The sequence below is a fragment of the Oncorhynchus gorbuscha genome, linkage group LG13, assembly GCF_021184085.1.
Source record: "Oncorhynchus gorbuscha isolate QuinsamMale2020 ecotype Even-year linkage group LG13, OgorEven_v1.0, whole genome shotgun sequence".
Classification (NCBI taxonomy): domain Eukaryota; kingdom Metazoa; phylum Chordata; class Actinopteri; order Salmoniformes; family Salmonidae; genus Oncorhynchus; species Oncorhynchus gorbuscha.
Genome location: NC_060185.1, coordinates 40,259,420 through 40,287,382, shown reverse-complemented (window position 1 = coordinate 40,287,382; position 27,963 = coordinate 40,259,420). Strand labels below are relative to the sequence as shown.

The following is a 27,963-nucleotide window of genomic DNA, read 5'->3' as shown; positions in this document are numbered from 1 at the left end:
AGATACAGTATGAACCTGAAGAAGAGTCCCCTAAGCAAGCTGGTCCTGGGGCTCTGTACACAAACACAAACACACCCCACAGAGCACCAGGACATCAACACAATTAGACCCAACCAAATCAACAAAAATGTAATTACTTAACAAATTTGAAAGAATTGACCAAAAGACTAAGCTAACTGGAATGCTACTTGGCCGTAAACAGAGAGTACACAGTGGCAGAATACCTGACAACTGTGACTGCCCCAAAACTAAGGAATGCTTTGACTATCTACAGACTCAGAGAGTATAGCCTTGCTATTGAGAAAAGCTGATGTAGGCAGACCTGGCTCTCAAGAGAAGACAGGCTATTTGCACACTGCCCACTAAATGAGGTGGAAACTGAGCTGCACTTCCTAACCTCCTGCCAAATATATGACCATATTAGAGACACATATTTCCCTCAGATTACACAGACCCACAAAGAATTCCAAAACAAATCAAATTCTGATAAACTCCCGTATCTGTTGGGTGAAATACCACAGTTTGCCATCACAGCAGCGAGATTTGTGACTTGTTGCGACAAGAAAAGGGCAACTAGTGAAGAACAAACACCATTGTAAATACAATCCATATTTATGTTTATTTAGTTTCCCTGTTGTACTTTAACTATTTGCACATCATTACAAGACTGTGCGTAGCCATAATATGACAGTTGAAAGGTGACTATTCTTTTGAAACTTGTGAGTGTAATGTTTACTGTTCGTTTTTGGTTGCTTATTTCACTTTTGTTTGTGATCTATTTCACTGACTTTGGCAATGTTAACATATGTTTCCCATGTCAAGAAAGCCAATTTAATTGAGAGCTCAGAAATATCTCAGGGTCTTAAGACTTGGACATTCCATGTTGTGTCTGCATTTGTGACTTCACACCGTCTGTCTGCTGCCCTGGTTGGCCAAGAGTAGACTGAGAGGAGAGGAAGCCAGGGGTGATAATCATACACACAGTCGTGTTCTGAGCGGTAAATATCACACTGGAAGGCTTTAGTGCACATGGTAACTTTGGCATGTGTTCCAATATTTAAGAATTGCATCCTTCCCCACCTCCTTTCGTTGACTTAGTCCATGATTCAATAACAGCTGACAATACACCCTCTTAAAGGTAATTTCCCCAATGTTCGCAGAGATCGCATTCATGGTCAACACTGGAAACTTTGGCTCAAACATAAGTTACCTTTAAAAGGTGAATTGTCGGTTGTCTATTGGGCTGCCCTATGCCGTGCTTTGGGTTGAAACCCGGGCTTAATCACAGATCTGGTGGGGTGTTGTAGCCCTTTATTGCTATCTCAGCCTGTCCTGACCAACTTGACATTTAATTGTCTCCTTGTTCAACTCATGGTCTTCACAACACCTTTTGGGTATTAATTATTCCTTTTGATTCAGTCTTTCAACACGTGGAAATTGAGTGACTAAAGTTCAGCTTAAAGGTTGACTAACTAACCCCTGGTTTCCTCAGTTTATAGTTAGTTCTTTTTCAGAACCTTTGGACAATATTAGTCATTGTCTCCATGTGTACTTGTATGTCTGCCCAATTATGTGTGAAGTCCTACATTGTATTACTCAGAAGAAGGAACATAATACTGTCTACAGTGCTACAAAAGGACATGTTAGTTTATTTGTGCACCTCAAAAACGTGCACACAGACACACACATACACTCGGTGTACTAATACATACGTACACGAGTGCGCTGATTGTGGGGGTGTCCTGCTTAGAGGCTCATCTGTTCCTCTTCCTGTCTTGAGAAACTCACAGGAACTCTCTGGTTGGAAAATCTCACTTTCATAGCGTAGTGGGCGTTAGAAAAAGCAAGTGTTTTTCTAACCTTCAAGAATGTTTCGTTTGTGTGATAAAGTCCATTACAACCATTGACTGTGATCTGAATAACAAAGCAATCCATGTAACACAAGGTTAAATGATCAATGGGTATAGAAATACACTAGAATAGATCATGAACCATGGACTGAGACAAGCTGACTTCCCATGTCGCTCCATACACTGTAGTAGAGTAAGTATTTCAGCACTATATGAACAGTTATTATTGCACTAGACTCTACACCCACGACCAAATCAGCCACTAGATGTTAAGGCTGTCACGAGAGATTGTTATTACACAAATTAAAGTTGGTATATGATGTGTAGACTCCTAGGGAGTGATAACTTGGCGATTGGTGAGAAGGCTCTCAAGGACGGTCTTCTACGTTGATTTCCCCCATACTTTGATCAGTTGCAGACGACATTGTGTGTTTTGAAATGTTCATATTTATTTTATTTTTCCCAGAGAGATGGACTAAAATTATATTAGCTCACAAAACAGAATGTTGTACAGCATTTGTACTTCATCAGCTCTGGAGGAAACTGGATCCAACTGGGTCCAAGCCTTGCACCCAAACTCACAGATCAAAATGTAGTCAATTACAAGTGCACATGGACTTGTGGGATCGTTGATGTCATGTTATTGCTGGACAGATGTGGTTGAGAAACTGAGTGTAAGACATGGGTGTGTGGGGTGATAGTGTAAATAAATACCTCAGGATGAAGCTGAGCTCTTCCATGCTACAGACACACAACACTATTACAGTAGCTCAGTCATAATGAAATTCATTTGAATTCCATTTCTAAATTCACCCCAGCCCTGGTAAGACTACTTTACTGCTCAAACAAAGGTCTATTCTGGGAACGTCATTAATTGTAATAGCCGTAGGGTCAAATAAAGTTGAATTGAATTTAAATTAATTCAGGGACCAGAAAAACAGCAGTTATGCTCAATTAAGAGTCAGTGTCTACACCATGTTCATACTTGATGCAGTTCTCATCCTGCTGTGGTGGACGACCACTGCACAGCACTGCTGTTGCTGGCTCTGTGTCTCTGTCAACTTAGGCATCATCAACTAGATTCAGCCACGGGCCAATTTGTTCTTGAAGCAGACGGTCGGGGGGCCGGAACATAATAATAAAATAAAAACATTTCCACTGCAAACTGACCGCAAGAAGCCTAGAAGGATATAATATTTGACAAAAATTGGTCTAATTTCAAACCTTAATTACATTTGGGAACATTGTCGTGCATAGGGTGCCATCTTTCGGGATGGGACATTAAAACGGGTGTCCTGACACTCTGTGGTCACTCAAAATCCCATGGCGCTTATTGTAAGAGTAGGGGTGTTCATCTCGGTGGCATGGCTCAATTCCCAATCTGGCCACATTCCATCATGGCCACTTAATCATCCCCTTCATTCATAATTGGCATATATATGGCATATATATATCACTCCTCAGCTCTCCATCTGATAACTGATGTGTGGTTCTGGCACAGAAATGGTCCTTGTGCATCACTGAGGTTGGTGCTACACATTGATGGTGGATGAGGTGAGTTTCCCCCTACTATGTAAAGCGCTTAGAGTACCTCAGTTAGTAGAAAAGTGCTATATAAATCCAATCAATTATTATTATGTGTATACGATCACATCTCTCTATAATGTGTGGGAATACTTAGGAACAGATTTCTGAAATTCAAATCGCAGGGCTTCCTGAGTGGTGCAGCGGTCTAAAGCACTGCCGTGCTTAAGGCGTCACTACAGATCCGGGGTCGATCCTGGGCTGTGTCGCAGCCGGCCGTGATCGGGATACACGAGGTGACGCACAATTGTCCCAGTGTCGTCTGGGTTAGGGGAGGGTTTGGCAGGCCGGGATGTCCTTGTCCAATTGCGCTCTTGCGACTCCTGTGGTGGGCAGGGTGCATGCACGCTGACTACAGCTGCAAGTTGTACGGTGTTTCCTCCAGCACATTGGTGTGGCTGGCTTCCTGGTTAAGCCAGCAGTGCGGTTTGGCAGGGTTGTGTTTCGAAGGACGCATGGCTTTCGCCTCTCTCTCTCTCTCTCTCTCTCTCTCTCTCTCTCTCTCTCTCTCTCTCTCTCTCTCTCTCTCTCTCTCTCTCTCTCTCTCTCTCTCTCTCTCTCTCTCTCTCTCTCTCTCTCTCTCTCTCTCTCTCTCTCTCTCTCTCTCTCTCTCTCTCTCTCTCTCTCTCTCTCTCTCTCTCTCTCTCTCTCTCTCTCTCGTTCTTACGGGAGTTGCAGCGATGGGACAAGCCTGTAGCTACCAATTGGATATCATGAAAAAGGGGTAAAAAAGTTAAACATAAAAAAATAGCTGATCTCCTGATGTTTTTACTGTCTTTTATGTCCAGCAAAGAAAACGACCCACCAAGCCCCCAAAATAATATATACTCTTTTTTTTCATTAGAAAAACAAAACAAAAAAACTTGGAGGGATGAATAAAACCAACTTGTTGGGGAACACTGGGCTATGATATGTTCACATGTGGGAGTGATCTAACTGTCACACTGGTTCTCTCTTCATTCAAACCATTTCGGTTGATTGCAAACCTTTAAATACCAGTGACCACAGCTTATTTTTACGCATGGTTCAGATCTGAGAAAGACAGACCACATTGTCCTCAGCTGATTTACTTCTGAAGTGTTTCCTGTCAGAAGCATCTGAAGTGTAGATGGGGAAGCACTGTGATACTTTTAAGGGGTTCATTTCAGCGCAGCCCATAGACAGCCTGACAGGGAGAATGCTTTCGCTACCTTTTTCAGGATGTTGGACTGAGGCCTGTGCGGTTCACAGAGGATCTCCAGTACAGAGAACAGGCCACAAGTCAAAAGCAGCTGCCTGTTTTTTCCATTGAGGTTGGAACAACTTTGAGCTGAATGTAGCTGAACTCACACAACTGTGGCTTTTGTATGCATGATTGTGTTATGCACCTAATATATTCAGTTACAGAGATCTGATCGCTGCACCTCCTTTGATTCAGAATTTGATACACACTTGGTACATGGGCCACATTTAGCTTCCACTCTGGAACAGGGCTCTGTACAGTTGAAGTCAGAAGTTTTCATACACTACCGTTGGAGTCATGAAAACTAGTTTTTCAACCACTGCACAAGTTTCTTGTTAACAAACTATAGTTTTGGCAAGTCAGTTAGGACATCTACTTTGTGCATGACACAGGTAATTTTTCCAACAATTGTATGCAGACAAATGATTTAACTTATTATTCACTGTATCACAATTCCAGTGGGTCAAAAGTTTACATACACTAAGTAAACTGTGCCTTTAAACAGCATGGAAAATTCCAGAAAATGATGTCATGGCTTTAAAAGCTTCGGATAGGCTAATTGACATAATTTGGGTCAATTGAAGGTGTACCTGTGGATGTATTTCAAGGCCTACCTTCAGACTCAGTGCATCTTTGCTTGACATCAAAATCAAAAGAAATCAGCCAAGACCTCAGAAAAAAAATTGTAGACCGCCACAAGTCTGGTTCATCCTTGGGAGCAATTTCCAAATGCCTGAAGGTACCACATTAATCTGTACAAACAATAGTACACAAGTATAAACACCATGGTACCACAGCCGTCATACCGCTCAGGAAGTAGACGCGTTCTGTCTCCTAGAGATGAACGTACTTTGGTGCGAAAAGTGCAAATCAATCCCAGAACAACAGCAAAGGACCTTGTGAAGATGCTGGAGGGAACAGGTACAAAAGTATCTATATCCACAGTAAAATGTGTCCTATATCGACATAACCTGAAAGGCCGTCCAGTAAGGAAGAATCCACTGCTACAAACCCGGCATGAAAAGCCCGACAACGGTTTGCCACTTCACATGGGGACCAAGATCGTACTTTTTGGAGAAATGTCCTCTGGTCAAAATAGATCTGTTTGACCATATTGACCATCATTATGTTTGGAGGAAAAGGGGGAGGCTTGCAAGCCGAAAAACACCATCCCAACTGTGAAGCACGAAGGTGGCAGCATCATGTTGTGGGGGTGCTTTGCTGCAGGAGGGACTGGTGCACTTCACAAAATAGATGGCATGACAAGGAAGGAAAATTATGTGACTATATTGAAGCAACATCTCAAGACGTCAGTCAGGAAGTTAAAGCTTGGTCATAAATGGGTCTTCCAAATGGACAATGACCCCAAGCATACTTTCAAAGTTGTGGCAAAGTAGCTTAAGGACAACAAAGTCAAGGTATTGGAGTGGCCATCACAAAGCCCTGACCTCAATCCTATAGAAGATTTGTGGGCAGAACTGAAAGAGCGTGTGCGAGCAAGGTGGCCTACAAACCTGATTCAGTTACACCAGTTTTGTCAGGAGGAATGAGCCCAAATTCACCCAACTTATTGTGGGAAGCTTGTGGAAGGCTACCCGAAACGTTTGACCCAAGTTAAACAATTGAAAGACAATGCTACCAAATACGAATTGAGCGTGTGTAAACTTCTGACCCACTGGGAATGTGATGAAAGAAAGAAAAGCTGAAATAAATCATTCTCTCTACTATTATTCTGACATTTCACATTCTTAAAATAAAGTGGTGATCCTTACTGACCTAAGACAGTGCCGTCCTTGGCCAGCTCTCCCGCTATCTCTCTCTGAATGACCTTCTTGATCCAAATCAGTCAGGTTTCAAGACTAGTCATTCAACTGAGACTGCACTCCTCTGTATCACGGAGGCGCTCCGCACTGCTAAAGCTAACTCTCTCTCCTCTGCTCTCATCCTTCTAGATCTATCGGCTGCCTTCGATACTGTGAACCATCAGATCCTCCTCTCCACCCTCTCCGAGTTGGGCATCTCCGGCGCGGCCCACGCTTGGATTGCGTCCTACCTGACAGGTCACTCCTACCAGGTGGCGTGGCGAGAATCTGTCTCCTCACCATGCGCTCTCACCACTGGTGTCCCCCAGGGCTCTGTTCTTGGCCCTCTCCTATTCTCGCTATACACCAAGTCACTTGGCTCTGTCATAACCTCACATGGTCTCTCTTATCATTGCTATGCAGACGACACACAATTAATCTTCTCCTTTCCCCCTTCTGATGACCAGGTGGCGAATCGCATCTCTGCATGTCTGGCAGACATATCAGTGTGGATGACGGATCACCACCTCAAGCTGAACCTCGGCAAGACGGAGCTGCTCTTCCTCCCGGGGAAGGACTGCCCGTTCCATGATCTCGCCATCACGGTTGACAACTCCATTTGTGTCCTCCTCCCAGAGCGCCAAGAACCTTGGCGTGATCCTGGACAACACCCTGTCGTTCTCAACTAACATCAAGGCGGTGGCCCGTTCCTGTAGGTTCATGCTCTACAACATCCGCAGAGTACGACCCTGCCTCACACAGGAAGCGGCGCAGGTCCTAATCCAGGCACTTGTCATCTCCCGTCTGGATTACTGCAACTCGCTGTTGGCTGGGCTCCCTGCCTGTGCCATTAAACCCTTCAACTCATCCAGAACGCCGCAGCCCGTCTGGTGTTCAACCTTCCCAAGTTCTCTCACGTCACCCCGCTCCTCCGCTCTCTCCACTGGCTTCCAGTTGAAGCTCGCATCCGCTACAAGACCATGGTGCTTGCCTACGGAGCTGTGAGGGGAACGGCACCTCAGTACCTCCAGGCTCTGATCAGGCCCTACACCCAAACAAGGGCACTGCGTTCATCCACCTCTGGCCTGCTCGCCTCCCTACCACTGAGGAAGTACAGCTCCCGCTCAGCCCAGTCAAAACTGTTCGCTGCCCTGGCCCCCCCAATGGTGGAACAAACTCCCTCACGACGCCAGGACAGCGGAGTCAATCACCACCTTCCGGAGACACCTGAAACCCCACCTCTTTAAGGAATACCTAGGATAGGTTAAGTAATCCCTCTCACCCCACCCCCCCCCTAAGTTTTAGATGCACTATTGTTAAGTGACTGTCCCACTGGATGTCATAAGGTGAATGCACCAATTTGTAAGTCGCTCTGGATAAGAGCGTCTGCTAAATGACTTAAATGTTAAATGTGTTAAATGTTAAAATGTTAAATGTTAAATGTTACAGGGAATTTTTATTAGGATTAAATGTCAGGATTTGTGAAAAACTGAGTTTAAATGTATTTGGCTAAGGTGTATGCAAACTTCTGACTTCAACTGTATACACACTCACTTTTGGTCTAAGGAGTAAATGCGCCTTAGACCTGAAGACTAGCATTAGCTACCTAAACTAATGCCCAGGTATTAGCTCAGTTGTATTCAGTTTTATCTCGGACTAAAGCCAGTCTTGTGGCAGGACACCCAGTTGATCTGACAATTGTAGCCTCCTTTAAAGTAACTGTCCAGTGTTTCTAGATTTCTATGAAATATGATCATTTATATATAATAAAAAATATATAATTAATTACAATATGAGTGAAATAATTCAAGTATGTTGAAAATCAGCTTTTCTGTGTTGGAATCGTGTGGGTATACCCCAACAATAGAATGATATGGGTGTATATGGTCCTTAAAGATATTCATATTGAAATACAAGAGGCACATGCACACATTGAGCCTTTACTGTGTGATGGTAGAGTGTTTGTGGTTCCTATGTAGTTGCTCTCCCATGTCTTCATATCTGTGACTGGTGTAATGACGAACTTCAGGCCATGTAACCTGTGACACTGCTTCTGATGTAGGGAGACATTTGAATGAACTCAATATGGGAGCCCTATGTTGAGTTGGAGCGAATGATCAAAGATTAAAGAGATACATGCACTTGTATTGAGCATTTCCTGTGTGAGGGTATAGTGTTTGTAGCTGCTCCCCTGTGGCCTCATACAGTGGGGCAAAAAAGTATTTAGTCAGCAACCAATTGTGCAAGTTCTCCCACTTAAAAAGATGAGAGAGGCCTGTAGTTTTCATCATAGGTACACTTCAACTATGACATATAAAATGAGAAGAAAAAAAATCCAGAAAATCACATTGTAAGATTTTTAATTAATTTATTTGCAAATTATGGTGGAAAATAAGTATTTGGTCACCTACAAACAAACAAGATTTCTGGCTCTCACAGACCTGTAACTTCTTCTTTAAGAGGCTCCTCTGTCCTCCACTTGTTACCTGTATTAATGACACGTGTTTGAACTTGTTATCAGTATAAAAGACACCTGTCCACAACCTCAAACAGTAACACTCCAAACTCCACTATGGCCAAGACCAAAGAGCTGTCAAAGGACACCAGAAACAAAATTGTAGACCTGCGCCAGGCTGGGAAGACTGAATCTGCAATAGGTAAGCAGCTTGGTTTGAATAAATCAACTGTGGGAGCAATTAGGAAATGGAAGACATACAAGACCATTGATAATCTCCCTCGATCTGGGGCTCCATGCAAGATCTCACCCCGTGGGGTTAAAATGATCACAAGAACGGTGAGCAAAAATCCCAGAACCACACGGGGGGACCTAGTGAATGACCTGCAGAGAGCTAGGACCAAAGTAACAAAGCCTACCATCAGTAACACACTACACCGCCAGGGACTCAAATCCTGCAGTGCCAGACGTGTCCCCCTGCTTAAGCCAGTACATGTCCAGGCCCGTCTGAAGTTTGCTAGAGAGCATTTGGGTGATCCAGAAGAAGATTGGGAGAATGTCACATGGTCAGATGAAACAAAAATATAGCTTTTTGGTAAAAACTCAACTCGTTGTGTTTGGAGGACAAAGAATGCTGAGTTGCATCCAAAGAACACCATGCCTACAGTGAAGCATGGGGGTGGAAACATCATGCTTGGGGCTGTTTTTCTGCAAAGGGACCAGGACGACTGATCCATGTAAAGGAAAGAATGAATGGGGCCATGTATCGTGAGATTTTGAGTGAAAACCTCCTTCCATAAGCAAGGGCATTGAAGTTGAAACGTGGCTGGGTCTTTCAGCATGACAATGATCCCAAACACACCGCCCAAGCAACGAAGGAGTGTTTCAAGGTCCTGGAGTGGCCTAGCCAGTCTCCAGATCTCAACCCCATAGAAAATCTTTGGGGGGAGTTGAAAGTCCGTGTTGCCCAGCAACAGCCCCAAAACATCACTGCTCTAGAAGAGATCTGCATGGAGGAATGGGCCAAAATACCAGAAACAGTGTGTGAAAACCTTGTGAAGACTTACAGAAAATGTTTGACCTCTGTCATTGCCAACAAAGGGTATATCACAAAGTATTGAGATAAACTTTTGTTATTGACCAAATACTTATTTTCCACCATAATTTGCAAATAAATTCATAAAAATCCTACAATGTGATTTTCAGGATTTTTTTTCTCATTTTGTCTGTCATAGTTGAAGTGTACCTATGATGAAAATTACAGGCCTCTCTCATCTTTTTAAGTGAGAGAACTTGCACAATTGGTGGCTGACTAAATACTTTTTTGCCCCACTGTATGTTTGGCTGATGTAATGCATGAAATCAATCCTCTGTGGACACTCCCTGTCCGCAACATTACATCTTCACACAATCCTAGTATTGTCAAGTTTAAACTAGTACTGTTGAAGGGCCTGGGTGAAAGGTGAAATATGTCCTACATTCTTACGGTAGATATACCATTAAGCATCTGTACTACCCTTTTCCACAGATTGACTTGGGTGTCTGGTGGAGCTCAAATGTTAAACTGGTTGGTTAACACCTTTTGACTCTATTGCGTCAACCCGTGTTTGCGGATACAGAAGTAAGTTAAACTGGATCAACATTGTATTTGTACTTTTAATAAGTGAGCCAAAAGGTAAGGCCAAGAGGCCCTGTCCAAACCAAACATCTACATTTACATTGGAGAGGGTCTGTCTCTGCCCTACTGGTGCCCCCCAGGTCTCGGTACTAGGTGCTGTCTTGGTTTCCACCGCTGCGGATGCCATGGAGACTATAGTCCCCAGAGAGGTGAATCGCATTAGCAGTTTCCAAGTTTTTTTCCTTCCCTTAAATAGTTTGCAATTAGGTTTTGATGGCCTAATAAGAAGCAACATGCTCCCTCCACTGCTTATTAACCAGGCCTCCAGGTGCTGCTGGATTGAGGAAGCTGTCTCACAATACGGTTGTCTGCTATTTCGGAGAGTGACTTAGCATGTGTGTCTATTTTCATGGATTGAATTGGTTTTGACATTTGAAGTGGCTTCGTGGAAATGATATGCGGTGGGTAGTCCACTTCACACCTTTCTGTTTTATTCATACTCATACTGTATCGAAGGAATCTCCTCCACACTTCCCTCTGGCGTGTCTTATTGAAACAATATGATGAACTTAGCACAACTGTCCACTGTATCAGACTCCGCTGTTTATAATAAAGGCTGTGTTACTCCTGCTGAACCATGCTCCACATGACTAAAGATACAGTGTATGAACTCTGCCTCAGTAGTGCTTCTTACAACTGTGTGAATCTGTGCCTCCCAGATGGGAGCCTTTTCCCTATATTGTGCACTACTTTTGATGGGGGCCCAATAGGCAACAGGGTGCCATTTGGGACGCAGCCTGGGTCACTTATCTCAGACAAATAGGGAACAGAGATGGTGAACTCTGACTTTGTGCCTTGTAAAGGAAGCATTGTAGCCATTACTGTTTTCTGTCTTTGCAGATTGAAGGCACTAGTATCAACAGGAGGCAGGAGTGTACAGGCAGCATGTGACTGGTGAGTTCTAACACACACATGCACAGGTATACAAACACACACTCCCAGAGATTAACCATGTGTGTTATGCTGCCCTCTGCTGTGCTGCATATGTGTGAATGACTACAATTCTTTAAAGGCCCAGTGCAGTCAACATTTCCTGGGTTTTATATATATTTCCACACTATGAGGTTGGAATAATACTGTGAAATTGTGAAAAGTATAATGATGCCATTTTAATGTAAGAGCTGTTTGAAAATATCATCTGAAGTTTCAGCATGTTTTGGTGGGATGGAGTTTTGGCCTGCCTGTTGACATCCCCAGATGGTAAATTAGTTAATAGACCAATAAGAAAGAGAGTTCCAAACCTCTTTTTCAATAACAGCTAGTTTTTCAGACCACGCCCAGACAGTCCCAGCTAAGTTCTTGCTTGAGAAATGACTATTTTCTAAGAAGCAATTTTTTTGTTTATTTTTGACCATTTTAAATGGAAACAATCACAGTAAGGTACTTAATTGTTACCCAGAAATGATTTCATATTGAGATCAAAACAGCTGCATTGGAGCCCCGCTCCCCCCCCACACACACACATCTTCTACCTCAGTCGTTGATAAGCCTCCTCCTTCTCTTCTTCTTCTCCTGCTCTTCCTCAGGCTGTTCTCCCATGTGGATGACCCCTTCCTGGATGACCCGTTGCCCAGAGAGTACGTCCTGTACCTGCGCCCCAGCGGACCCCTGCAGAATCAGCTCCATCACTTCTGGCAGCAGTCCCGCGTCTCCTGCGGCAAGAACAAGGCCCACAACATCTTCCCCCACATCACGCTCTGCCAGTTCTTCATGGTGAGCCTCACGTCATACATCAACACATGGATGCTTCTCCCTCGAATTCAGCTAACCATGAAGTATTGTAATTACATTACTTAAGACTTATGAAAAAAAGGTGCTGAAGGTGTTTTTTGACTGTCCCAATAGGTGAAGCCTTTGAAAAACACTTTTTGGTTCCATGTAGAACCTAAAAAAGTTCCACCTGTAACCAAAAATAGTTATTCTATGGGGACAGCCGAAGAACCCTTTTGGAACCCTTTTTTCTAAGTGTGCATTTATCCAGGAAGTCCCGTTGAGGTCAAGAGACTGTAACATCTGTCTAGTAAGGGCCAGTTTCTCAGATACAGATTAAGCCTAGTCCTGGACTAAAACGTGCTTTTAATGGTGATTCTCCATTGAGCACAAGTCCAAGGACTAGGACTAATCTGTGTCTGGAAAACTGGCCCTAAATATTAATGTAAGACTCAGTGTTTGTGTGGTACTCAGACTCGACCCTGTCCCGCAGTGTGCAGACAAGAAGGTGGATGCCCTGTTGGAGGCCCTGCAGGCCACGGTCGACCAATGGAGGGGTCGTTTCCCTAGCCCTCTGCCCCTGGAGCTCTACACCTCCTTCAACTTCATAGGCCTCTTCGTCGAGGAGCAGATCGCAGATGTCCTCAAGCAGTTTGCTGCTGACTTTGCTTCCGAGGCTGCCAGAAAAGCAGGTAGGAACTATCTCTACCTGTGACACATGGACACACACCCACGCATGCACGCAAGCACGCCAGACACACACACAAGCATACACACGTTGCCTTTTTACAGGCAGTCTATCTCTCCACATGCTTTGGTCAGAAAATTACATATTTTAAGCTGGTAAGGGATGACTGTAATAAGGGCTGAATTTATTGGCGGGCCCTACCGACCGATCAATTATTTGACTGAGACACGCAAAGAAAGAAAGACACATCAATCTCAGATTAAGCATCTGAGCGAGTGAAACAGCTCGTCTCTGTCTCTGTATGTGTGGACCATGTATCTGATGCTGTCTAGACAAAATGGGTATGGCATGTCATACTCTTTCTGGCCGGACAGCGTCAGATACACGGGCCACATATAGTAAGACAGAGGGGTGCTGTTTCGCTCGCTAGTTTCAGCAGAGAGGAAGAGGCGAACGTGAGAGCGCTTGCTCTCCCGCAAATCTGTCCTGAATAAGCCCATTGCGTTTATATGCAGACCTAAACTTGTCACCTGCATTCCGGCCTTTGGGACAACGACTCACATTGTTAGGGCGGAGACATGAGCATCTCGTCATTACATACGAGATGGTTTCAGCCACTTGAACATTAGAAAGGAAAGTTGGCGTGTGCACAGTGCACTGTTCAGAGGCTGGCTTCCCCTAAAGTAAATGGATGTTTTGCCAAAATTATATAATTACTCCTGTCTAAATAAAATCATTCAAAAATACTCTACCAGAGAGCTTGACTTGGCCACAGAGGATCATTATCTTCTTAAAATGTTTTTTTTTTGTTTGTTGCTGTGGATTGTTTCAAATCACAAGTGTACAGGCCTGTGCCTATTGGGGTAGGCAGCAATTTGGGCAGAGCGCGTGGCAATAGGCCTAGCTGATTATCGAGTTACGGCTATCAGTGAAAAGCATCTAAAATGTGTGAGGATCATGTGTCTTGAGTATAAAATGTTGAGACTAGAAGAAGGGGCTGGGTGTGTGGCGAAGATATGGGGTTCTCTCTCTAGAATACATGCACTCAGCACTCCAGAATGTTCTCAGGTGTCTCCCGCCAAATCTTTCACAGTCATTGTTTCGTTGTGTGAATTGTTTGACCTTTGATTGTTTCTTTTTGTCAATTCAACATTACATATGTAACCAGTAGTCCTAGTAAATATACCGTTCATCTCTGTCATTTAGTTACATTCATTTCGGTTAATACATGTATTACAGTAATTTACCATTCTCATTCTCAGAGTGGAAACGTTGTTTGCAGAGTTCACAACCTGCTACACTTGTGAGATTTATTTCGTAATCATCGTTTAGGAGTTTTGTCAATTTTTTCACTGTCTTTTGTTTGGAGTGCTCCATGTGAGCAATGAGCATTGTGACGGCCCTGAATTTTTCTGAACCGTCTCAGTGCAGCTCCTTCCAATAGGGCGCTTTCCCTTTAATTCCCAATTAAATAGCCAGCATCAGCTGCACGAAAGGGGGTTGTGATGGAGACGTGCATGAGGATGTGTTCAACCCTCAGTTCCGAAGCTTCTCTATTCCGTTGTTTTGTTGCCGTTAAACGTGTGTTTTGTAGCCTAAGAGAGTTTACCCAGGATCGGATCCACTCTTTGCGTCCCTGGACTACACCTCCTCCGTTCTTCGTGGCCTTTCTCCGCTGGAGATCTATTGGCGGATTGGATTGTCTGACTGACCACCACCTTTTTGTATACGGTATTTCATTTGTTTGGATGTGATGTATACTGTGATTTGTGTAGTTAGTGGTAGTTGAGGACTTAATTAAGAGTTGATCCGCTTTAAGGTTCTGTGGTAAAGTAATTGTTATATTGATTGTATGTTTAATACTGGGTTTACGCTACACGGAACGAACGGACAAACATCGCGTGACAAAAGTCACTTGAGTTCACTGAACTCCTTTACCGGGCAGGACTCTTTTTAGGCCCGAGGTACAGGACATTTCTGGAGGAACCAGAACTCATTGTGATATTATTATATATGTGTGTAATCATTGTTGTTGCTAATACAACCCACGCAACAGAATATAATTGTTTTTGAAGTTCTTTTCAATGTTTTAAGGGTTTATGAAAAGTTTATTTCCATCCTGACTTTTACATACGTCCTTTGTATTGGTGTAGACTTGACGGACCAGATGGGACTCATTCCCACCCAAACTAAAAGGAGAAACTAATGTTTTCTCTGGTAGGCACAACCTACCTGGCACCCCTATAAATAATAACCTCAAGTCAAAACCGTTACAGCATGTGTGTGGTTTCTCTGTCCTGACAACATGAAGGGAGCGTTCGCGTCTGAGTACGCCAACCTGCCGAGTTGGTACAATGTTGCATTTCGCTAGCGACAGCTCAAGTCAAGACAGATAGAAAGGGAGGCAGAGATATTAATGTGATTGAAAGAACCAGCATTTTCATCAGGATATTTTCCACTTTATTTTGCGGCTTAAGTCCTATGTATTTTATTTAGGTGATGATGGACGTTAAAGGCCTACTGCTGCATTGGTCTTTAGTCATATGGCACGCAGATAGGTTGAAATGGTAGGATAAATTGTAAGCTTCCCCAAACTTGAAATTCACGAGCTGCCTACACTCTTAGAAAAAAGGGTTCCAAAACGGTTCTTCAGCCCATAGGAGAACCCTTTTTGGTTGCTGGTAAAAACCCTTTTTGGTTCCATGTAGAACCCTCTGTGGAAAGGGTTCTACATTGAAACCAAAGGGGATCTACCTGGAACTAAAAATGGTTCTTCAAAGGGTTCTCCTATGGGTACAGCCAAAGAAACCTTCTGTGTTCTAGATAGCAGCTTTTTTTCTAAGAGTGTATGGTCTTTATCATAACACCCATTAACAAAATGTGTTTGCGCGCAAGTACACAGGATGTGCCCGTGCATAAAAATCAAATGCTTGTCCAACTGATTCGTTCTGGCGCCGGCCCTGACTGTAATGCTTAATCCTAAAGAGATTATCCTCACCATAAAGCACCGTCAGTTTGGAGCTTCATTTCAAATTGTGCATGGTGGATTATAACACGTCAAAAAAGATTGTTTGGAAAATATGGGGACATTTTGCTCAAGTCTGTAGTTCTATGATTTGCTGAGCTAGATTTCCACTGTAGTAGTTTGCCCCACAGAAATGGCTTTCTTGATATTCTTTACCTTTATTCACTCGTGCTCCTCTCTCTGTCTCAGATGTCCATTTAGAGCCCCATAAGAAGCAGCTCCATGTGACGTTAGCCTACTACTTCCCCACCAATCACCTGACCTCCCTGGAAAAGCTGGCCAAGGGAATCGAGGTGAAGCTAGGCTGTGATTGGCTGGCTGTCCTTTTCTCCCGGGACATTCGGTTTGCCAATCATGAGGTAATAATAACACTTTGTTTTCATTTCACATCCAATACTACTCTTGTACTTTCTACTAATCAACACCATGAAATAGACCTTGTACCTTCTACAAGACAAGCTCATGAGCCATTTATAATAATTGATATTCTTCAAGAATCAATGGGAATATACAGTATAATTAATTTAGAAACGGCTGTAAATGTCACAGTGGCCCTTTACGAGCTTGCCCATTTAGACCTATAGCCTTGCATTGTACTGTATTCTGGTGTTAGATATAGCGTTGGTGTGCTCAAGCTGTGTCCTTCCCTCCCTCTGTTGCAGACGCTGCGCGTGATGTATCCCTACGCCCCTCAGAATGAGGACGAGCTGGAGCTGGTCCTGGGTGACTTTGTCTTCACGTCTCCCTTGGAGCAGAAAAACACCAGCGAGGGCTGGGTCTACGGGTCCTCCCTGGCCACGGGGCTGTCCGGCCTATTGCCTGAGAACTACGTCAGCCGGGCAGACGAGTGTGACACCTGGGTCTTCCACGGGTGAGCCCTCAGAATGTGCTTCTTACTTACACCCCTGGCGTGCTTCTTACTTCTTACTTACAGTCCTGGGTCCAGAACATAGGGGCAGGGGTCAATTCCATTTCAATTCAGTCAATCCAGAAGGAACTGTTTGCATCTTGAATTGGAATTGACCCGTACCCAGGGCCAGAACACTGTAAAAGAGCATGGAGAGTTCTGCTCAGTAGTCAGTAGTGATGAATGAGTAGTAGTGAGTATGTGTGTTAACTCTTGTCGTCTACCCTGTGCAGATCACACTCCTTCTTCAATTGCTCCGCCACCTCCGACAAAGAGAGCAGGGAAAGGGGCCTGTTCGATGGGCTGCTGGACAGCCGTCGCCTCGACAACGCAAGCCCTGGGGACACACCCACTTCGAGCCTCATCTATCATCCCATGCAGGTACTGGCACTTTTTCCAAAGAAAAGAAAGAAGTTTCTTTAACTAAACCATACAGCTTTTCCTAACCAGGATAACTAGTGCCTAGCGTTTAATCCTGATCAGGAAAAATTCCTGGTCCTGGTTATGATATGCAGCAGGATTCTTATTATTCTTGAAGAATGATTTAAAATCAAGGTTATCATAGTAAATTAAATAAAAAACAAATCCTTCCACCATATTTTTTTGCACCAGTCTTTGCGCTATTCATATTAAATCCAAGTCTCATTGAGATTGACTTTAGAATGTATGTACATTGGTGGCCAAAAGTTTTGAGAATTACACAAATATTCATTTTCACAAAGTCTGCTGCCTCAGTTTGTATGATGGCAATTTGCATATACTCCAGAATGTTCTGAAGAGTGATCAGATGAATTGCAATTAATTGCAAAGTCCCTCTTTGTCATGCAAATGAACAGAACCCCCCCCCCAAAAAAAAAAACATTTCCACTGCATTTCAGCTCTGCCACAAAAGGACCAGCTGACATCATGTCGGTGATGCTCTTGTTAACACGGGTGTTAGTGTTGACGAGGACAAGGCTGGAGACTACTCTGTCATGCTGATTGAGTTCCAATAACAGGCTGGAAGCTTCAAAAAGAGGGTGGTGCTTGGAATCATTGTTCTTCCTCTGTCAATCATGGTTACCTGCAAGGAAATACGTGCCATCATCATTGCTTTGCACAAAAAGGGCTTCACAGGCAAGGGTATTGCTGCCAGTAAGATTGCACCTAAATCAACCATTTATCGGATCATCAAGAACTTCAAGGAGAGCGGTTCAATTGTTGTGAAGAAGGCTTCAGGGCGCCCAAAAAAGTCCAGCAAGCGCCAGGACTGTCTCCTAAAGTTGATTCAGCTGTGGGATTGGGGCCCCACCAGTACAGAGCTTGCTCAGGAATGGCAGCAGTGAGGCAAAGACTTTTGGAGGATGGTCTGGTGTCAGGAAGGACAGCAAAGAATCCACTTCTCTCCAGGAAAAACATCAGGGACAGACTGATATTCTGCAAAAGGTACAGGGATTGGACTGCTGAGGACTGGGGTAAAGTCATTTTCTCTGATGAATCCCCTTTTTGGGGCATCCAGAAAGAAGTTTGTTCAGAGAAGACAGGGTGAGCGCTACCATCAGTCCTGTGTCATGCCAACAGTAAAGCATCCTGAGACCATTCATGTGCGGGGTTGCTTCTCAGCCAAGGGAGTGGCTCACTCACAATTTTGCCTAATAACACAGCCATGAATAAAGAATGGTACCAACACATCCTCCGAGAGCAACTTCTCCCAACCATCTAGGGACAGTTTGGTGATGAACAATACCTTTTCCAGCATGATGGATCACCTTGCCATGAGGCAAAAGTGATAACTAAGTGGTTCGGGGAACAAAACATTGATATTTTGGGTCCATGGCCAGAAACTTCCCAGACCTTAATCCCATTGAGAACTTGAGGTCAATACTCAAGAGGTGGGTGGACAAACAAAACCCCACAAATTCTGACAAACTCCAAGCATTGATTATGCAAGAATGGGCTGCCATCAGTCAGGATGTGGCCCAGAAGTTAATTGACAACATGCTAGGGTGGATTGCAGAGGTCTTGAAAAAGAAGGGTCAACACTGCAAATATTGACTCTTTGCATCAACATCATGTAATTGTCAATGAAAGCCTTTGACACTGAAACACTTGTAATTATACTTCAGTATTTCATAGTAACATCTGACAAAAGTATATAAAGACACTGAAGCAGCAAACTTTGTGGAAATTAATATTTGTGTCATTCTCAACTTTTGGCCACGACTGTACTACTGCCCTCAGTTGCGAGAAATTACATCCCCAAAACACTATACAACACCAATGGCTCCTAGCCTCCAACGCATGCTTTCTGTTCCTAACACCAAAACATTTATTTATTTAGCCTTTATTTAACTATGCAAGTCAGTTAATAAGAACATATTGTTATTTACACAGACGGCCTAGGAACAGTGGGTTAACTGCCTTGTTCAGGGACAGAACGACAGATTTTTACCTTGTCAGCTCGGGGATTCGATTTAGCAACCTTTTGGTTACTGGCCCAACACTCTAACCCTAGACTACCTGCCGCTCCTAAAACTGAAACTAAATCATATACAAATGAAATATAAATATTTGTATACAACTAACTAAATTAAAACTAGCAAATCAGGTCTGAAAAGGAAATTAAACTGAACTTCAAATAAAAAAATACAAACTAATGTAAATAAAAACTAATACAAAAACACAAACTATAACTTTGCTCCAATACAAAAGCTTTTTTTCTGGTGTACTGATCAATTCTTGAAAATGTTGGGAAATGTTATGGATTTGATGCCCCAATTCACTGTATTGTTTCTTAGGTGCTTCGGGTCGGTAGCAATCACTCTCAGCTGCCCAAGCGGACCCTGTTTGTCTGTCGGCACGGTGAGCGGATGGATGTGGTGTTTGGGAAACAGTGGCTTTCACTGTGCTCTGACTCCAAAGGTGAGCAGAGTCAAATCGAATCAAATAAAACTTTATTTGTCACATGCGCCGGATACAACAAGTGTAGACCTTACCGTGAAATGCTTACTTACAGTACAAGCCCTTTAACCAACAGTGCAGTTCAAAAAGAGTTAAGAAAATATTTACCAAATAAACTAAAGTAAAACATAAAAAATAATTAAAAGTAACACAATAACATAACAGTAACGAGGCTATATACAGGGGGTACCGGTACCGAGTAAGTGTGCTGGGGTACAGGTTAGTTGAGGTCATTTATACAAGTAGGTAGGAGTGAAGTGACTACGCATATACAGTATAATAGTCTCCTGGGGAGAAAAAGGTTTTGTCGTGCTGTCTTCATAACTGTCTTGGTGTGTTTGGACCATGATAGTTTGTTGGTGTTATGGACACCAAAGAACTTAAAACCCTCGACCGCTCCATTACAACCCCATCAATGTTTTTGGGGGCCTGTTCTGCCTGCCTTTTCCTGTAGTCCATGATCAGCTCCTTTGTCTTGATCACATTGAGGGAGAGGATGTTGTCTTGGCACCACACTGCCAGTTCTCTGACCTCCCCCTATAGGCTGTCTCTCCGTTGTCGGTGATCAGGCCTACCACTGTTGTGTCGTCAGCAAACTTAATGATGGTGTTGGAGTCATGTTTGGCTAAACAGTTCTGGGTGAACAGGGAGTACAGGAGGGGACTGAGTACACAACCCTGAAGGATCCCGGTGTTGAGGATCAGTGTGGCAGACATGTTGTTGCCTACCCTTAACACCTGGGGGCGGCCCGTCAAGAAGTCCAAGATCCAGAGGGAGGTGTTTAATCCCAGTGTCCTTAGCTTAGTGATGAGCTTTGTGGGCACTATGGTGTTGAACGCTGAGCTGTAGTCAATGAACAGCATTCTCGCATAGGTGTGTGTTCCTTTTGTCCAGGTGGGAAAGGGCAGTGTGGAGTGCTATTGAGATTGTGTCATCTGTGGATCTGTTTGGGTCGTATGCGAATTGGAGTGGGTCTAGGGTATCCATGAGGATGCTGTTGATGTGAGCCATGACCAGCCTTTCAAAGCACTTCATGGCTACCGACGTGAGTGCTACGGGGCGGTAATCATTTAGGCAGGTTACCTTCACTTCCTTGGGCACAGGGACTATGGTGGTCTGCTTGAAACATGTAGGTATTACAGACTCGGTCAGGGAGAGGTTGAAAATGCCATGCTTTGAGTACACGTCTTGGTAATCCGTCTGGTCCCGTGGCTTTGTGAGTGTTGACCTGTTTAAAGGTCTTGCTCACATCGGCTACCAAGAGCGTTATCACACAGTCATCCAGAACAGCTGGTGCTCTCTTGCATGCTTCAGTGTTGCTTGCCTCGAAGCGAGCATAAAAGGCATTTAGCTCGTCTGGTAGGCTCGCTTCAGTGGGCAGCTCGCGTCTGGGTTTCCTTTGTAGTCCATAATAGTTTTCACAGCCATGCCTCATCCGACGAGCGTCAGAGCCGGTGTAGTAAGATTCAGTCTTAATCCTGTTGAAAGATTAGTGGAATCTGTGTGGGTAGCTGGAAAGGTAGGATGACTGACAGTGAAGGTGAACAGGTAGTCACGTGTCAGGTGACAGAGGAATGGATGAGACTGAGGCAGGAATTCCTTTAACCATAATGTGGTATATTTACTGAGTAGTCTGTGCTGCATCACAAAGGAAACAAATAACATGTATCCAATCAAATTCATAATCAAAGATCAAATCATATCATTCATTATTAACATAATTTAGGGAATTCAACAGTCGAGTTCATTAAGAAGTCAATAGTAATCATCCGTGAGTCATTTAGGCTCGTAACTATTTATCATAAATCCCAGACCCAAACTGCCATAATTGACGCTTTGCTTGTTTGATGGTTCTTCTGAGGGCTTAGCGGATAATATCCGGATTAGTGTCCCGCTCCTTGAAAGCAGCAGCTCTAGCCTTTAGCTCGATGCGGATATTGCCTGTAATCCATGGCTTCTGGTTAGGATATGTACGTCCGGTCACTGTGGGGAAAGACGTCCTTCGATACGCTTATTGATGAAGCCGATGACGGAGGTGGTATACTCCTCAACGCCATTGGATGAATCCCGGAACATATTACAGTCTGTGCTAGCAAAACAGTCCTGTAGCGTAGCATCCGCGTCATCTGACCACTTCCGTATTGAGCGAGACACTGGTACTTCCTGCTTTAGTTTTTGCTTGTACGCAGGAATCAGGAGTATAGATTTGCCAAATGGAGGGTAGGGAGAGCTTTGTATGCATCTCTGTGTGTGGAGTAAAGGTGGTCTAGAGTTTTTTTTTCCCTCTGGTTGCACGTGACATGCTGGTATATATTTGGAGTGCTTCTTCTGGATGAGCATTTTTTTGTTTGCTTATGGCCTTATAGAGTTCGCTGAGTGCTGTCTTAGTACCAGCATCGGTCTGTGGTGGTAAATAGACTGCTACGAATAATATAGATGTAAACTCTCTTGGTAGATAGTGTGGTCTACAGCTTATCATAAGGTATTCTATCTGAGGCGAGCAATACCTCGAGACTTCTTTAATATTAGACATCACGCATCAATCCTAAAAGCAAATGTGCTTTCAAAGGAGTCATACAATTTGAGTTGGATGAATATGATGTTTTGATTGGATAGATAAAACGGCAGTATTGTTTGTAGGTTTTGAAACCATAACAGCAGTGTGCTGGGTTGTGGTGTTCTGTTCTACAGGTAGATATGTGCGCACTAACCTGAACATGCCAGTCAGCCTGCCCATGTGGAATGGAGGACACCGAGATTACGACATGGACACCCCCATCACTGTGTTTGGTTCCACACAAGCACAAATAGTGGGTACGTGGTTGTCAACACATATGTTATCTGCCCAATTCCATGTTTAATGTTTCATTACAGTGTGATAACAACCTATTCCTCTGTCTATCTGTCTGCCTGTGTTGCAGGTCAGGCGTTGTTGGAGAGCAACACCGTGATAGACTTTGTGTACTGTTCGCCTTCTCTGCGCTGTGTCCAGACTGCTCAGAACATCCTCAAATGTAACCAGCATGTAGTTACTTGCCACCACAAATCCTGCTTAGGATAAAAAGCCTTATCGATTGTGTTCACCTCTCTAACCCCTGATGAAGACTTTAAAGGGCGATCTGCAGTTTCTACATCCATTTTGGGGCTTATAAATGAATGATATGTACCCATTGATTCTAGAAGAATATAACTTGTAAATGAATTGTATCTACCCATTGATTCGAGAACAATTTAATTTACAAATTAATTATATGTACCCATTGATTCTTGAACAATCTCATTTATAAATGCTTCATGAGTTTAGCAACTGTTGTACTCCATCAGAAACAAAATTATACACTTTTTTCACTCCAATGTTTGTAAACAAATATATGATAAGTTTAGCCAATATGGAAGTAGTTCCTTTTCCTTCTGATAGGCTAAGTGAAATTGTCTCCAAATTGCTTATCTCAATCCAATCATTTCAGATCTACGTAAGTGGCTAGGGGACTAGGGGTTGTTTTTGGACAAGGCTGGTGTGTGCAGCAGAGGCTGCAGTCTTGCTCTTTTGCTTATGCGCCTCTCTATCTCCCCTTGCAGGTCTGCAGCAGGATGGCAAGCTGAAGATCAGAGTGGAGCCAGGGCTATTCGAATGGACCAAGTGGGTCTCTGGGAGGTCTCTTCCTGCCTGGATCCCTCCCACAGACCTGGCTGCATCCCACTTCAGTGTTGACACAACATACAGGTGATACAGGCAAGACTGTTTCCTGGTTCACCTCCATACTGTACTCTTACTGGCCATTTACACTATACAAGGGGCACTTGCCTAGGCACGCTAGCCTCGCCCTCGTGCTAACAAGCTAGCAAGCAAGCTGGGTTGTGCTACGTATTAACAGCCATTGTCAGCCAATCCAGTAGGGTTTGGAAGCTATGGTGAGAATCGATTGGTCAGTCGCTTCACCATATCACGGAGGATTTAATGAAAATTCTGCTTCCCCAGCTTTAGTCCTGCCCTTTTCAGCTTCCGCGCCCATGCTCGCATCGCTCAACGGTCCCTCGCCAACTCGCCGCTTCTCTCACTTTCCTTCCATTGAAGACGAATGGCTGATGTTTCACCGCGAGATGCCGCTTCCATGTGTAAACGCAGATTTAGGCTCCATCCAGAAACCATGCCTAGTCCCTTTAACCTTGGGCCTAGGCACAGGTATAAAGACAACCATATATGTACAAATAATATGTTTAACATTCCATTAAGCCTATCAAAGAAAATGATGGAGCTACTACCATGTTGCCTATGCTTATTTAATTCCTTCTGACCTACGTACATGAAGTGGTAAAGGTAGGGGCTAAGGGTTGTTGCTGGATGGGGCCGGGGCCTTTTCAGCCATGCCTCTGTCTCACATGTTCTCACTCCTTCTTCCCACAGACCTCTCATCCCAATATGCAAACTTAGCGTGTCGGAGTCCTATGACACGTACGTGAGCCGGAGCTACCAAGTGACCAAAGACATTCTGTCTGACTGCAAAAATATGGGTAATTATGATGCAGGGTTCAGTCACTGCTGTGGCTTTGGATGGGATGTGTATAAAAAAACAGTCCTGCATTCAATTAGTACCCATCTTTCAAACCCTTTAGCTGTGCTCGATTGAGCTTGCCTGGCGCAATGGAATCAACGTAATAGTCCCAAAAGTGCAAACCCTGTTCATCTCCCACTCCACGCTAGACAGGCTCAATCAAATGCTCGTTGCATTTGAAAGCAAACCAATACAATTTGAATCCCAGATGTGATACAGAAACATCTTGTGTGGGATGGACTTTGGGATTCATCTGGTCCGTGTTGATCTTCCCTTCCCTCATCTCCTCATCTCTCACTCTGTAGGAAACAAAATACTGATTGTGGCCCATGCTTCCTCTCTGGAGGCCTGCACCCGACAGCTCCAGGGCCGCAGCCCCCAGACCTCCAAGGACTTCATCCAAGTAGTCAGGAAGGTCAGCTGAAGTTTATTTTACTCGCTCAATGTGATATTTTATTTTGATCTCATTGTGTCTTCCCCCTCACTCTTTTTCACTCTTACTTTCACCCTGTATCTGTGTTTGTCTGTCTTCTCTTTGTCCGCTCTCTCTCCTCTCTCTCTCTCTTTCCCCCCCTCTGCCTTTCCACCCCACTTCCTAACTTTCCTTCTGCCTTTATTGCGGCTGACGAGAGCCTCTTTCCCTCCTGTAGATCCCCTACCTGGGTTTCTGTACGTGCGAGGAGCAGAGTGACACGGGGATCTGGCAGCTGGTGGACCCACCCATCCTGCCCCTCACACATGGACCCAACCACAGCTTCAACTGGAGGGAGACCCTCCTCCAGGAATGACATCCGCTTCCGTGGAGAGCAGACTTGCTCAGCCCCATCCTGAGGATGTAGTTTCTGGTCAAACGGCACTGAAAGACCCCACCAGAGTCAATGGGTGGTTGGACCTGGATGTACTATACTGTACATATTGTCATTTGACAGTATTGTTGACATTTCTAATTTGACAGTATTGTTGTTGGTGAGAGTGGAGAGGGCAGGGCTAAGTCTCGGCCTGGTTGATCGTGGAGGCTAAGCACATGAACCATTACATATTATATCAACAACTGTGTGCCAGAAGGAAGTCACAAGGTTGAGAACATTGACCTAAAAAAACGAACAGAGTAGTTTGTGTTTCGAAAAGCAATTGTATCCTTATTCCCTCTTGCAGATGTTATCCTCAAAAGCCCTTGATTGTAGCCGCAAGTCATGGATGTTTCCCGGTGTGGAATCTGTGTTTCTGTGTGTATGAAGTTGAACTCATTGTGGGAGAAAACATGCAAAACTTAGTTCATGATCTCTTGCAATGTGTTCAGCATGACATCGTTTATGACTTTATGATCACGTTGTATGCTGGTTGTATAAAAACGTTTTGTTAACGAAGGTAACCAGAAAAATCTGTCTGCCTGGTTGTTATGTGACCAGATGGCAACCAACATATGAAGGATTTACTTTGACATCATGATCTCGTCATACAAAATGCATCTTTACATGGTTGTAACTGAGACCAGTTGAACATCTGGTTTTATGACTTCTTCACAACCAGAAAAACAGTTTGCAACCAGAAAATGAGTTCATTAAGACGGCATGGGCCAAATGTTTTCCACTGGGTGGCTTTTCACCCGGTTTGTTTGAAACAGTCTCGATGGGACAAAATGAACTATTGACAATCACAGGGTGAGCCTTGGTGAGGCAGGTCTAATAACCAGAAGTTAGGAACCTCCACTGTATGTGTTTATTTTACATAATGTAAGGTCTTACGGCAGAATAGTTGTCGACCACTGCACTAGAAAATATCTTTCAGTCTTCCAGTTGTGACCATTTATATTTTATTCAGATACTTAACAATTGAAGAGCTTTTATCAAATCTTATTAAAAAGACCTGTCCTGTGGTAGGAAAATAAGTTTTTCTCAGGTGCAGTTTTCATTGTGACCTAATACAGTATTTGCATTTCATTGGGTCATGAAAATTGTTGTGAGTGCCTCTGAAGATTGAACCTGATTTCTCTTGACGTCTCAGTGGTGAAATCAGAGAGAGGTTCACTGCTCATTATGTCAACTTGAATGCTTTTGTGTAGCCTCATCTAAATCTATCTGATCTAATCTTTCTGCAAATAATGCATTTATTATTGAGGAGGATCTATAACAATTCTCTGGTGCTGTTCTTCCATTGATACATGCAAATACAATAATTACAAGTACAATACAATACAATTGCGAAAATTGTGATAAAGGTGTCAGTGAGGAACAAAGCAGACCTACATCAGAGGTTAGCCACATGCACTGTTGAGGAAACTCTGGAAACTGAGGAGGAAGCCATCTGTGTCAATTTGTGTTCATTTATTGTCTCAAATATTGTATTTCCAAATGTATATAAACGTTAATTTAAGTAATTTAAGATTTTCACCAAAATGTTTAAAGTTAAGTCAAACATATTCTTTATATTTGGGCGAAGATTTGCAAAAGATTGAAAAGATTGCCACTTGTATATTCAGATATGAGCATATCTGAAGTGTGTTCTTTATTTTGATTCAAAAATTGTCTGAATTCCCCCCTCTATATGATACAGACATGATCACTGTTTCAGATATGTAGAAGATACATATCAAATAAATAACAAATCGGGTCATTTATTTGTGTATTGTTATCTATTTTTATTTTATTAGATCGAGAACTCCTTCAACACCTTGTTCAATAGTATTATGGTTTAGCCACTAGGTGTAGGTATAAGACCTTTGGAATTGACTACATATCTTAGGGAGAAAATTAGCCTGAAGCCCCACATGGGGCACACGGAAACGCGACCCCTCAGATTTGTCTTGTCATTTTTTTTTCAGATGTTAAATTAATCACTAAACTTATGGCTCTAGGTTGCAGGAAAAATGTGCTTCAGGTGTTTGAAAAATTCTCCATCATTACGTACTTGGTGCCCCCTATAAAATAATAGGTCCATGACACCCCTGGCCTGAAGTGATTTAAAAATAAAGAAATCCTTAGAAAATTATGCAGTAAGTAGACATAAATAACGAACTGAAAGGAATAAGGTACTGTCATATTGTGTGTAAAAAAAATGTTGGAGTTTTGGCCTGCCTGGTGAATTAAATTAGTTATTAGACTGATAAGAAAGAGAGCTCCAAACATCTTTGCCAATAACAGCTAGTTTTCTCCTCCCCATTCAGACCTCTCCTAGACAGTCCTAGCAAAATTCTTGCTTGAGAAAATGCTCTATGCATGAAGTTATTTTTGTTTCTTTTTGACCATTTTAATTGAAAACAATCACAGTAAGGTACCTAATTGTTACCTAAAAATGACATAATATTATTATTATTATTTTTTTCACCTTTATTTAACCAGGTAGGCTAGTTGAGAACAGGTTCTCATTTGCAACTGCGACCTGGCCAAGATAAAGCATAGCAGTGTGAACAGACAACACAGAGTTACACATGGAGTAAACAATTAACAAGTCAATAACACAGAGAAAAAAGGGGAGTCTATATACAATGTGTGCAAAAGGCATGAGGAGGTAGGCGAATAATTACAATATTGCAGATTAACACTGGAGTGA

At 43.3% G+C, this 27,963-nt stretch overlaps 1 protein-coding gene across 2 annotated transcripts in view; it reads left to right on the top strand.

Annotated features, from left to right (window-relative positions):
• The window catches only part of LOC123993962 (ubiquitin-associated and SH3 domain-containing protein B-like), a 47,417-nt gene extending 20,390 nt beyond the window's left edge, over nucleotides 1-27,027 (top strand). The window contains exons 2-14 of one of the 2 annotated variants that reach the window (XM_046296446.1): nucleotides 11,432-11,485; nucleotides 12,118-12,304; nucleotides 12,795-12,993; nucleotides 16,204-16,373; nucleotides 16,677-16,885; nucleotides 17,155-17,302; nucleotides 19,699-19,762; nucleotides 22,553-22,675; nucleotides 22,783-22,875; nucleotides 23,441-23,585; nucleotides 24,267-24,373; nucleotides 24,720-24,829; nucleotides 25,065-27,027. In XM_046296446.1, coding sequence (XP_046152402.1) covers nucleotides 11,432-11,485; nucleotides 12,118-12,304; nucleotides 12,795-12,993; nucleotides 16,204-16,373; nucleotides 16,677-16,885; nucleotides 17,155-17,302; nucleotides 19,699-19,762; nucleotides 22,553-22,675; nucleotides 22,783-22,875; nucleotides 23,441-23,585; nucleotides 24,267-24,373; nucleotides 24,720-24,829; nucleotides 25,065-25,202 — 1,747 coding nt within the window. In that variant the 3' untranslated portion in view covers nucleotides 25,203-27,027. Of the gene's footprint in view, nucleotides 1-11,431; nucleotides 11,486-12,117; nucleotides 12,305-12,794; nucleotides 12,994-16,203; nucleotides 16,374-16,676; nucleotides 16,886-17,154; nucleotides 17,303-19,698; nucleotides 19,823-22,552; nucleotides 22,676-22,782; nucleotides 22,876-23,440; nucleotides 23,586-24,266; nucleotides 24,374-24,719; nucleotides 24,830-25,064 lie in introns of both variants that reach the window. The other variant, XM_046296445.1, reaches the window with a different exon arrangement.
• Nucleotides 27,028-27,963: the final 936 nt, after the last annotated feature.